Here is a 14093-nt window from a genome sequence, read left to right on the forward strand (position 1 = left end):
AGTAAATTGGAGTTTGATCAAATTTTTATTGTGTATATGTATCTTTTTAAGAATAATATTGCGAAATTTGTTTCAAAAAATATGATAAAGGTATTACCAAAGCATTTCCGAAGAAATGTATTTTAATTATATTGAAAACGTTGGGTTGTCTTCTTCAATACACATTACATAAGCATAAACGGAAATAACATAGGCCTTGCAAACATCTATTATTGTACTGGCTTATAGTCCAAAAATCTCGCATGTGTTCATCACACATGTGCTCTTGTGTTACTACCTGTAATACAAGAAACTGAATGGGTCAGGCTTGGGAGCCCGGTGAGCACATAGGGTTTTCAACCCATAATAATTAAATTCTTTATTTTCATCAAATCTTCCAACCATATTACTTGTTCCCGTTATCCTCACTTTCTGTCCATAAAGCATCTAATTTAAGGGACCTAGCCTAAGGATTATCTTCAGCGTTGACAATAATGCTTAGGGCATTCCTCAACAATATATGTATGTAAGACAACCATGAGGGGGTGGAGTTTACTTGGTGAACACATCATTCACAGACACCTACAGGTTGTGAGCCTGCCAGCGTTCCACTGGACTGTCTAGAATAGTTCGTGGTCGTCATCTATAATCCGCTAGACGACTGGATCAGTTTTAACATCAAGGCCTCTCATCATTTATCTCATATTTTATTTTTCATCATCCTTCGCCTACCCATTTTTATCCAACATGTTTATAGGTATAAAATACATATACAGTTTAAATCAAATAAAACCTGTATAAATCGTTCATTCAACATAGATATCAAGAACACAGATAATAGGCGCATATAACACATTATTTATATTAGATACTTAATATCTATGTGTAAGATGAAAGTAACTATGCACTCACTTGATAAAGTGATCACTCGAAATTCGGGCAGCGTTTCGCTTCTAACAATTGTCTTTTCCTTTGACAAAACCTAGTATCATTATCACTAAGTCTTAGTCTATTATTTATTAGGACTAATTATTAGTCTAGATTCATCATTAATTCAAAGTCTACTTCAAGATCTATCAAGTAAGGATCAGCCAGGTAGGACAGTTGGGATGTAGGACCATTTCAGCGTATAGCCTTTCTGAAATCCAACAACCAAGCCAACCTGACCGTTCTAGACACCTCTCCCATAAGTAGATCAATCAGTATAACGACTTTATCACTGATAAATCTTGCTTATAGGTTCATAATAACGATAATGAACTTAAACATAAGTTATACTTAAAGTATGGTAAGCATAACTCGCGTACAGAGGGTTTAGCGAGGAATCGGGCTCTGCATGGGCAGAACTTCTAAGCCAAAAACTCTTCTTCTCGGGGCCTTCCGACGCCCCGGGCTCGCTACTAATACCTAGGAAGTGCTAGAGAAAAGGTCTTAGGACCTTGGGGGTTTAGGAGAGAGTTGGATAGAAAGGTGTGAAGAAGCGAGTGAATTTTGGTTGTATTTATAGGCTGCCCAGGGGCCTCTCACGTCGTGAGACATGGCTCTCACGTCGTGAGCTTGCATAGGCACCAAGGCTTCGTCTGGTGCTGACACGTGGCACCAGACGCAGGTAAAACAACTGATCTTAGAAAATACTTAACTTTTGCATACGAGCTCCGTTTTTGACGTTATTTATATCCACGCGTAGGTATTTCCAAGTACTACAACCTTCATTTTCACCCTATTGACTAATTCTCAACCAATTTTAAATTTAACAGTCTAAGAAGATTATAATGTTAACGACCGTGTAAAATTCATAACTTCTACATATGGACTCCGTTTTCGACTGTCTTTTTATCGTTTGACTCCTATTAATGAGATCTTCAATTCTCATTTATATCATTTTGGCTAATAATTTGCCAATCTAAAATTCGATTTCTGAGTTGAATACAGTAACGCTGAAACTTCGAAAAATAATAACTTCCTATTACGAAGTCAGATTTGAACGTTCTCTATATGCACATTTTTCGGTTTAACGTCTACTACGATTTTGGTTTAGATCGCTAAGGCTAAAAAATAATTCATAAAAATTTTACTTTTTACGATACACGGAGCAATGTCGTTATAAGTCGGATTTCAGCATTCCTTATATCTCTAGAATCCTTGTTACGACTAATTCAACTTTATTCAAATATATTGGGTCTAATTATAATTTTTTTTAGATGCATATTTTATTCCTATTTTATTATATCATTATAAGCCACTACTAGAAAAACAGCCTTTTACGACGCGCAATCAATGACACGCGCTGATAGAGGACACGTATTTGAACGTGCCCTAAAAGTTGATGTCAGTTTTCCAAAATATGAAGCATAGAGGGCGCGCATTTTTGCGTGCCCTAAAATTAGTGTCTAATAAAAAAACGGAGGGCACCTTAAATAAAATGCGCGTCGTCTAACCATGTCGCTTTATAAATTTTAATGAAACGCGCGTTTCATTCCAAGGGGGAAATGAAATCCAAAAATTAAAAAGCCCGCTTTGTTTCCACTGGCTGAAAACCCTAGATCATCCCTGCCAAAACCCCCCTTTCTTCCACCCACTTCATAAGTTCATTTCTATGGTTATCTTGATTTTAATATGGTTTTTCATCTTGCCCATGAGCTAACGAGCTCCATAGCTCTCCAACTGCAAAATCGGGAGAGGTGTTGGTCATGTAGATCTTGGTGAAACTCGAGGAATACCCTTTTACGTAATCAAATTGCCACCCATCAAACCCTATTTCAATCTTGAGCCAATTCATCCAATCAGATAACTCCTTTTGGACTATAGGGTTTACGTGATCGATGACTGGGGAACCTGTAATGGGATCTCCTGTGTCGATATTTCCATTGCCAACACAATAGTCGTCGTCTTTGAAAATCAAGGAAGATCCCCAATCAAGGCGTTTATCTGGAGTTCCACCCTCAAAGATATAGTATTTCCCGCTTCCATCTTGCTTTTCCCCTGTTCTGTGATTTATAACTATGTCTGCAACGGCTTTGATTCCCTTGTTGTACTCGGTAGTAGAAAGGGGAAAAAGTAAAATCCCATTTTTTTTGAAAACCCTATCTCGTTCTCTTTTGCCTTTGTTCTCCATATTTTGTCTGAACATTTCCATATCACCCAGTTCAAACACGATTTAGGTTTCAAATTCAAGCAGAAGGATGGGAGAATTAACGGTTGACTTTCACGATAATCCCTGGTCCAACTTTTCCCCGATTCCATCTTTATCACTCCTCACAAAAATCTCCATCGATAGTTTTAGGTTTTCTCCACCGAGTAATCCTCTTGAAGATTCTATGTTAATATCGGCTTATCTGTTCACACGCCATGACTTGCCTCTCTTCTTCTCTACATATCTAAATAACGACATCTACAGGTACGATTTACTCCATTGCTAACTGGAAATCCTTCAATTTCTTTTGAATATACTCATTTTGCATCTCTATTATTTTTGATTTCATGGTTCTGTAAGTTAGGGTTTGATTATGTTGGGAATTTTTCATGCTCAAGGAATATTCCAGATGTTATGTAGCTTAACTGTTATGCAAAGGTTTGTGTTCTTTTCTTCTTTCTCCTAATTCCCAAGTTCAATTGATTTCTTATTATATCTGAAGTCTCCAAACAACAGTCTAATTATAGAGTACATATCATTAAACTTTTTTAATGTTGTTTGTCAGGGAGACTATTCATAGCTGATGCAAACAACAGTCTCATTAGATATTTGGATCTGTACAAAGAAGATGCATAAGTTGTTACACTTGAGCTAAAAGGAGTTCAGCCTCCTGTACCAAAATCAAGATCTCCAATTCACCTTAGAAAATGAAATTCAGCTGACACACAAACAATTTTAGTTGATGGTGGCTCTTCCAATGAGGGCAACTTAAGCCTTCAAATATTTGTGCCTGAAGGTTATTATTTCTCAAAGGTTCTCTCTCTCTCTCTCTCTGATAGGTGTTGTTTTTTGAATTAATAGTCACTATTGATGTACTATATATACAATTGAATTTCATTTCCTCATAAAAAAAGCTTACTTTATGTACTTGATAGAAAACTGAATTTATTGTGTAAGTGATGAAAAACACATCATTCATATGATCAGCTAAAATTGATCTTCACTAGATGAAAGTTTATAAGAGGAAAGTATAAAGTTGTCGACTGTAGTTGGCTATCTATCATTAGTAATAAATAAAGAACCACAAATTATATAAACTTTTCTTAGATAAGCTGTGAAAAGTCCTATGTGATTTACATTTACTTTTGGGTGGATCTAACATCAATGTGTCTCCTTCAGGTCTTACCTTCTTGAGAGAGAAACATGGTGAGTTCATGCTCAGAGAGCTTGTGGTTGGCTTGCAAGAACAGGTAAATTTTTAAACATTAGATTTATGTTTTTTTCCAATTTTTGACATTTTCTTTAGATGAAAATCAAGTGAGAAGCATTGTTGATGAAATAAAACAGGTGATTACAGCAAGTTCAAGCAGAAAAAAAAGAAAGAGCTGAAAGGACAAATGCTGAAGATTTTGATGCAGAAGAAGGAGGGCTTCTTAAAGAAGAAAAAGAGCAAGAAGAAGAAGTCTTTGACCAAGTTTGTTGACTTTTCTTTTTTCCCAACAAATAACCATTTTTTTTTACTATTGGCATGAATCTTATAAACCTTATCTGTTTGACTATTTTTTGTTAAGACGTTGGTGAAATTTTGGGAACTTTAGTGGAAACATTTAAAGCTTCCTTTTTACCTTTCTTTGATGAGTTATCATCTTAAATAATGCCCATGTGGGTAAGTATTGAGTATTCTAATCCCAATTTCATTTTTTATTTTCTTATTTTGATTATACATTTTTTTAAAGCAATTAGATTTATTATTTTTAATGTTTTGAAGGGCAAGGATAAGACAACAGAAGAGAGATGAATTGCTATTTGAATCTTTGATAACATGGCAGAGTAGTGTCGCAAACAGCTTTAAAGTACATTACCTTGCATAGTACTTACCATAATTACCTTTTTAACCTTCATATTTTTTTTAATATTTTTTTTAATTACAAACCAGATATTATGCTACATAGATCCCTTTCCTTGTTGACGCATGCAATGATGAGAATCCAGATATCCGACAGGTCAGAATTTGTGTATATAATTTCATATTTACGATTTTACACTTGTTAACTTGCTGACTTTTTTTAGGCAACTTTATATGGACTTGGCGTGTGTGCAGAACATGGCGGCTCTGTAATTAAACCTCTTGTTGGAGGTAAATTAGATCTTGCAAATCCTTTCTCTTTCCATTCTATATTGACTTGTTGACTTTTTTATTGATTTTTTCAGAGGTTATTTCAAGGCTAAATTTTGTAATAAGACACCCAAATGCCCTCCAGCCTGATAATATAATGGCATATGATAATGCGGTTTATGCTTTAGGAAAAGTATGTCAGTTTCATCGCGACTCTATCAAATCAGCTCAGGTATTTCCGGTATTTGGGTACTCGGCTGTTTACAAGTTTGCATGGGTGGGGTGTTTGAGTTTTAGTATGGTAATCTTCTTGGTTAATGAAAACCCTGTATTATATGCTTAATGTCAATTTATTTAAAAAAAATAGTAAAATGATTTTTTCTTTTACTAAAAAAATTAAATACCCTCTTTCAGGTCTATAAGATTTAAGTTGTGAGATTTCTCGTCGATACGACATGTCTTTTTTCATTGCAAGTGACATGTCTTTTTTCAGGTCTATATGATTGATTGGGAAAGAAGCCATCCAGATAGCATTGAAGATGTGATTTTGGCTCAGGGAATCGATGCTACAAGAAACCATTTTCTCTCTGTATGTTTCACCAAATTCTTTTCAATTTCACAAGACATCATGTTCCTTTATGATGTCCATGAAGTACTCCAACTCAACAATAACATGGTATTAAAGATTATAATTAAATGCAAGAAATAGCAATTTTACTTTCATTTCTTTGTTTATTACATTAAAATACTTGTTCAGGTGAATGCTCTGTTATCTTCTTTAGAGATCGATAATCATGGGGGGTTGGTTAGGGAGCACATGCCTGGTAGATATGCAGAGCTGGATCAGTATTGCTGGGCTGATGAATTTTCCCAACAACACGGTGGGGACTCAAATGCTTGGGCTTTATCCTTTGAGCGACAACATGGTACTGGGGGTTGGGCTTTTAAATTCCAGCATGTTAATGAGCTCTTTCACATCAATAATTAAAATAATAGTTAAATGTTGACTTACTATTAATTCTTATGTTATTGATTTCAGGAGCAAACGCAGATGATGTCTGTGGACCGAATGGCAGGTGCAAACATTCCATCTTTGGCTGCTATGGAGCAGACCCGAATGCTAGCACACACTTTAGCTCAGAACACCAATCCAAAGTTTCAGGTTAATTTACTTACTTTGAATTAAAATGCTTTTTTTTAATTTTATTTTATAATCAGTATATTATTTATTTGGTTTGGCAAATAATATGCAGAACTGCAAGTTCCTTCAGTTTGTTTCAAAGATGAGTCATGGGGAATTGACTATTGAGGATAACCAGGTCAAGCCTGCAAGTGGGGATTGGGCAAATGAATATCATTAGCAATAAAATGTAGGCCCTTCTTCTACCTCTTGGGCAGATCAGTATGCATAGGAAGAGGCAAGTAACACTTTTATCCTCTTAATCTTATCAACATGGATCTAATGACCAATAATCAATGTGTATGAATGTGTTGGACAAAAAGATTTCATTTTCAACCAGTGCTTATGTGCTAGGGCAGCCTTCCAGGTCTGGTGGTATGTTTTGTGCTGATTAATTGTCACTCTGGATAAAAAGGAAAGTAAATCTGATTTTTATAAGGTTTTGACTGATAATTCTTCTGGTTCTAATGTAACTTAGTCTAACATACATTTTTATAAATTTTGCAAGAAAATATGATGAAATATATTATATAAATCTGATTTGCATGATTTTCATTATAAGATTATTCACTCAGATTACTGTCAAAGAATGTTGTAATGAGCATGCACAATGTTCATTTGTTGTTGACAAAATATTAGAAGTCACTTCTTCATCTGTCAAAGGCACTTTTGGAGAGATTGATGCCTCTTTTTTTTAATCTATGCTCCTAGACCTTTATGTGTTGCTGTTAATTATGCATCCCTTTTCTCTACAAATCAATTCTCTTTTTCACATAACTGACAAGGAGCTATTGTATCTATTCAGACTAGGCTTAGAGCAACGGTTGCAAGAGATGAGTTTAGAAGAAGAAGAAGAAACAAGGCTGCAACTATAGTTCAGGTACTATGGATGAATTATGTTTGTAAAGTATTTAAGAAATTGATTAGAAACAAAGGTGAATTTGTACATATTAGTTAGCTACTTGTAGGTTGATCTTGAATAAGCAAAGGGGCAATGGATTGTATTTTTTGTATCTAATTCGTTTGTAAATTTTTGTTACAACTTCTATTGATTTGTTTTATCTTTCCATGGAACGATTATTTGTATGACATTAAATTTATGCAATGGATTCTATTTTTTGTATATGATATTTTATTTTCTATTATGAAACACTAAATAAAAATTTAATTTGAAAATAAGTAAATCTATAAATAATATTTTTTTTAAACATTTAAAATTATGATACGCAAAAATGTGTGTCGTCTTCATTTATGACATGGCCTTTCTTGACAAGGGCTTTCTTGATACGCATTGCGTGTCATTAACACGCGCGTCGTAAGGTTACGACACGCGAGTGCGTGTCGTCTTCCTTTATGACAGGGCCTTCCTTGATACGCATTGCGTGTCGTAAACGCGCGTCGTAATTGCGCGTCGTAAATGAGCGTCGTAAATGCGCGTCGTCTATAGACGACGCGCAAAAGCGCGTCGTCTCTCTTTATGACAGGGCCTTCCTTGACGCGCATTTGCGCGTCGTCTGAGCCTTTTACGACGCGCAATGAGCGTCGTAAAAGGCTGTTTTTCTAGTAGTGAGCACATATATTGCAAATAAATTACATAATACTCAAATAATTCTTCTCAATTACATAAAATATGTTACAATTGTTGACCTTAACTATGACATCATTATAATAATGCTTAGCCAGAAACGCAGTCGTTACACACTCTTATATAAATAAATACACACAAAAGAGTAAAGACACATAATTAATTTTTTAGTAATTGGTTTGAAGGATTTTGATATAATATTTGGACTAGAAATTAAATGATTATTATTGATTTAATTGAATAAACATAATTTGAATATTTTAATCTTAATTAATTAAGTATCAAAGTATCATTATTTAAGTATAATGAATTCGAAACCTTTTTCATTTAATTCTAAACACATGTAATTGGATTTTGAAGTGTTGGAATATTAAATTAATACTTAAATGCAATTAACAAAGTTGGAGAGTTGTAACATTCGATTGGAATATATATATATATATATATATATATATATATATATATATATATATATATATATATATATATATATATATATATATATATATATATATACTAGGCGAATGCCCACGCGTTGCGTTGGATATAAAAAAATATTTTATATTAAAAAAAAAACTAAATCATTGTTATTAACAATTAAAAAAAATTCATAAAAAATATAAAAAATGATTTTTAGTATTGTTATTATGTTGAACTATATTATAAGAGATAAAGTTGGAACTTGAAATTGTTTTGCATATACAATGTTATATGATTAAAATAGAAAAAAAAAATGATTTTTAAAAATAAATAAATTGTTATTGTTATCTATTAAATAATAATTTCGTATTAAATTAAAATGTTTATATTAAATATTTTCATTATGTAGAAAATACGATAATAGAGACATCTTTTTATCTATCTTAAATTTTATCATTGTGTACAACATATGATAATAGAGACAACTTTTTATCTTAAATAGTAAAAAAAATGTTTTGTATCATAAATGTTACCATAATTATGTAGAACATATGATAATAGTGACGTCTTTTATAAGGTTAAAACTTTAAATTGTATTACATACATGGTTGTAAAACTTGGCTAACACAACCAAATACCCGACATGTTACTTAAACTTGGCCTCTAATGGAAGCGAGTTTGCCTAACTCAGCGAGAAGACACTCGGATCCTTATTAAACTCGATCCAAATCTAAAAGATATGATCCAAAATCATTTTCGAAATTCTGAAATTTAATTGGTCACTTGTCGACAAAGACAATCTCACCAAAGATACACTCAACGTCCTACAAAGTTAGATGCAAGGAAGATCTCATGGCTTAGTCCCTTTAAAATATTTCACAATCTTTCCTACTTATAGAGGAGAATACATTCTCTTGTTTACTCTCACGATCAATGTAGGAAAAAGACATTTTAATTAAACTCATTTCTTTATTTTCCAATAATTTCATTTTGTTAAATAAAATATTAAACAATAAAAATAAAACGTTATCCAGAAAATTTATTGTTCAATAGTTACAGTTTTCAGTAATCTAGTAAGTTGCTATAAAAAATCAAGTTTTTATTGAATAACTTTTTGTTAAATCCTAAAATCATAAATTCAGTTAGGTACTTAATATAGAAAGTTTGTGTATATGTATTTTCATGATTCAAAATGTCGAGTATATATTTCGTGCTTTTGAATATAGAAAGTTTGTGTATAAAATATAATCGAGTATATATTTCGTGCTTTTGAATTAAAGTGATTTTTCAAACAATTATAATTTTATGTTTAGGTAGATTTTTTTATATTTATATAACATTATGTAACTTATAATATTATTATAAACAATTTGAATAACCATGGGAGTTTCAAATATATGTGGTGAAAGGAAAATGTTTCATTTATCGGTCCAAATTGATCAAACTCGGACCGATTCAGCTTAATAATACCAAACTACATAACGTTTTTTTCTATTGAAACCCGGTTTGTATATATTTTGTTTTTTTGAATCAAATTTATTTTTCAAACAATTATAATTTTATGTTTAGGTAACTTATTTATAATACTATTAGAAACAATTTGAAAAATCATGGGAGTTTCAAATGTATGTGCTGAAAGGAAAATGCTTCATTAATCAGTCCATATTGATCAAATTCACACCGATTCAACTCAATATACCAAACTACATAACGGTTTTTCATCTGAAACTCCGTTTGAACCTAAAAAAATATAGTTCAAAACCATTTTCGGAATTTTGAAACTTAGATGGACAGTTGCCAATAAAGACAATCTCACCAAGAAATACCCTCAACATCCTAAAAAGGTAGGCATAAGGAAATTCTCATGGTTTGGTCCCTTTGAAACAATTCACAACCTTTCCTGTTTATAGAAGAGGAAACGTTCTCTTGTTTACTCTCACCATCAATGTGGGATGAAAACATCATAATAAAACACGTTTTTTTGTTAATAAAACATTATTCAACTTATTTAGTAAAACACCCTTTCTCTTGTTTACCCTTTCTTTATTGTTTAATAGTTCTATTTTTCTATAATCTCGTAAGTTGCTATCCAAAAAAGTAAGTTCTTATTGGATAACTTTTTGTTCAATTCTAAAATCGTAAATTCAGTTAGTTACTTAATATAGAAAGCTTGCTTATATGTATTTTCAAGATTCAAAAGTTCATTATAAAAAGAATTCATTTATAAAATATAATCTGCATATATATTTCGTGCTTTTGATCAAATCGAATTTTCAAACAATTATAATTTTATTTTTGGGTAGATGTTTTTTTATATTTATATAACATTATGTAACTTTTTTTAAAGTATCATTGGAAACAATTTGAAAAATCATGGGAGTTTCAAATGTATGTAGTGAAAGGAAAATGTTTCTTTTATAATCCAAATAGATCAAACTCGGGCCGATTCAACTAAATATACCAAACTACATATATATAGACAAAATTGCAAAAATGGTCCCTATGGTATGCATTATGCATTTTTTGGGGTTTTGGTCCAAACCTCGAGTTTTTTGATGTGGACATGGCAGACTTTTGTCTAAATGTTGAAACTGACGTTGAAGGAGCATGTATTAATGATGTTCATGGTCATGAACCTGAAGATATGGAAGTGATCAACAATGAAGAGTTTGAATCATTGTATGAAGGATCAAACCAAGACAGAGAAAGAAGAGCTCTTATAAAAAATTTGGGAAAAGAAAAAAGATGGAGCCTTTGGTCAATACATATACAGTCATTCTCAGTTGGACAAAAGTGTAAAAATAAAAAAGAACTAAAAGAGCTAATTGATGTGCATGCACTAGAAACAATAAGGAATCTATTCTTAAAAAAAATGACAATGTAAGGCTTAGGGAACAGTGTAGAGGAGTTGTACCTGTCATCAATAAAGGTCAAGTGGGAACTCAACCTACCACTTCAAAAAGCAAGGGCAAAGAAGTAAAGACACAAAAAGCAACATATGGTTGGTATATACATGCATCTAGGTCAAACCCCGAATCTGAGTGGTTTATAAGGACTTTAAACCAAACTCATACATGCTTACAAACAAGGAAACTCAGGGATTGTACTGCTTCGTTAATCTGCAAGAAAATCATAGATCAAGTTGAGGTAGATCAAAAGATTCATTTGATAGCCATACAAGATCACTTTCAAAAGACCTACCAGGTGGGTATTTCAATGGACAAGGTGTGTAGGGCAAAAGATATGGCAAGAAAGCATGTAAATAGGGACTACACAAAACACTTTGAATTGTTGAGGGACTATGCTCTTGAACTTGAAGATACAAACCCATACACAACAGTCAAAATAGATGTGTGTCCTAATGGCAACCCCACTTCCCCAACAAGGCAGTTTAGAAGGATTTATGTATGCTTGGGTCCACTGAAAAAAGGTTTCAAGGCATGTCTTAGGGACTTAGTAGGTTTGGATGATACCTTCATGAAAGGCCCATTCCCTGGTCAGGTTCTTACAACAGTTGGTTTAGATTCCAACAATGGAATTTATCCCTTGGCCTATGCAATTATTGTCTGAAAACACATCTAGCTGGAAGTGGTTTTTAGAAAACCTTGGAGATGACTTGGAGCTTGGGAGCAACTCAAACTATGCTTTCATAAGTGACAGTCAAAAGGTAAATTTCAGTTCATCAATTGGTCATTTAGATTGTGTTTTTTTGTTAATTAATTCTAATTATTGACTTTTGAGTCATGTAAGGTTTACAAATTGCAGTTGATCAATTGTTTCCCAATGTTGAGCATAGATATTGTATCAGATATATTCTTGAAAATATGAGAAAGAAGTGGGGGAAACTGAGAATAGGGACCACTTATGGAGGTGTGCATGAGTGCATCAGCAACCACCATTCCTGAGTTTGAGCAATTGATGAAGGAGTTTAGTGAGTATGATAAAGAGGCATGTCAGAGGTTAAAGCAGATTCCTCCTGTACATTGGGCGAATAGTCATTTCTCAGGTAATTGTATATGTTTCCATATGGTCATGTTTGTGTGTTTTAGTTATTTATCAGCATTAATTGCATATTGTAATGTACAAGAAGAGCAGTTTCTGATGTGTTGATTTCTAACATGTGTGAAGTGTTTAATGGGAAGATAGAGAAAGGCAAGGACAAACCTGTAATTTCATGTTTAGAGTTCATTAGGGAGTATCTAATGAAGAGGATATGCAATGTCATGAAGGCAATGAAGAAGGCTAAAGGTCCACTAACACCTACAACAACAGACATCCTAGATGCAAGGAAAAAAGATGCAATGTCAAATTATGACACGTATTTTGGTAATGTACTTTTGTTACATTTTGGATCTATTTATGTTCTTATATTTGACTATTGATACACATTTTAACACTACATTATCATTTATATCACTAACAACATTGGAATTCATTACAAACATGATGAAGTCAACTTACAACAAAATGATACCATTTTTATACCAATACACTGGAATTCATTACCCTGCGTCACTTGATCAACAAAAAACCCCACATTTTTCTAACCCTATCCCTTACATAGACCAAATACTAAAGATAGCAATCACAAACATAAACCAACTTGCACATAAATACATTTGCAACTTGAAACCTTCATCCTTCAATGCATCACACCTTGCCTCCAACATGTTGTTCCTATTTAAAAGTCCATTGCATTGTTCATGTAACACGTTGATACTTCTTACCAGCCCATTACACCTTTCCTTCAACATATTGATGTTTCTTAGAAGACCAGGTATGATGATTTTACTCCTAGCACACATAGGTGGGTCAACCCATCAAATAAACCCACAAATAGAATCCTTAGTATGATACGCATAAAACCTCCTTCCGGGATTCAGTGGTGTCCAAGACGTTTTCACCAAATCGACCTTTCCACAAAAACAAACCACCATTGGTCGATTACAGGCTAGCAAGGAGAAATGGAAGAAAATAGTCATTGTGGAAGAACAGTGAAGAACATTGGGGAAGAAGCTGGAAATAGAAAATGATATATAAAGGGGGGCTTTACTAAACCTCCATGGACATTGGTAATCCCAATGATATCCCATAAAGGATTTACTCTCTTAAGGGAAAGAATCAGCCATGGTCGAAAAGTTTGATCATAAGAGAAAGGCAAATTCCGAGATAATCCCTCTTGTCATTCCTAAAGAGTCCATATGTTTCTATTGCCAAAAAAAGGGCATTGGAAGCGAAGCTGCCCTGACTACCTGAGAGATCTAAGAGATGGTAACGTCAAATTGTATGGCTCTACTTCAGGTAAGTTCACTATCTAACTCTATTAAGTTCCTCTTCATAGATTCTTAATACATGATGCGATAAGATTACATTTTGATGTTTTGCACGATCGAAGAAAAGAAATGAAGCTTAAAGGAAGAGTAAGCTGAGTCTGATCGTGAAGAGATGGATTTCGATCTCATGGTTTGATGATCAGATTTTTGAAGCTACTACTTAGAGTTATGACAAATTGCTTAGGAATACTTAGTAACATAGTTTTTATATGTATTTGCGTTGTAAGGACAAGTTTTTTTGCATTTTATAAATAAAGAAAATTTGATTTTATTTTATTTTAAGTTTTCTTTCAATGGAATTAGTGAAAATTTTTGTTTATATGTTTCTATTAATAGAAATATTGAAA

The 14093-nt window shown here is 33.0% G+C and overlaps 1 protein-coding gene across 1 annotated transcript; it reads right to left on the reverse strand.

Annotated features, from left to right (window-relative positions):
- Positions 1–2590: 2590 nt before the first annotated feature.
- LOC111887312 (alpha-amylase-like) lies at positions 2591–3094 on the reverse strand. The gene has a single exon (XM_023883474.2). The coding sequence runs from the start codon at positions 3092–3094 to the stop codon at positions 2591–2593; it is 504 nt and encodes a 167-aa protein (XP_023739242.1).
- Between the last annotated feature and the right edge of the window lie 10999 nt (positions 3095–14093).

Source organism: Lactuca sativa, chromosome 4 (genome assembly GCF_002870075.4).
Source record: "Lactuca sativa cultivar Salinas chromosome 4, Lsat_Salinas_v11, whole genome shotgun sequence".
NCBI lineage: Eukaryota > Viridiplantae > Streptophyta > Magnoliopsida > Asterales > Asteraceae > Lactuca > Lactuca sativa.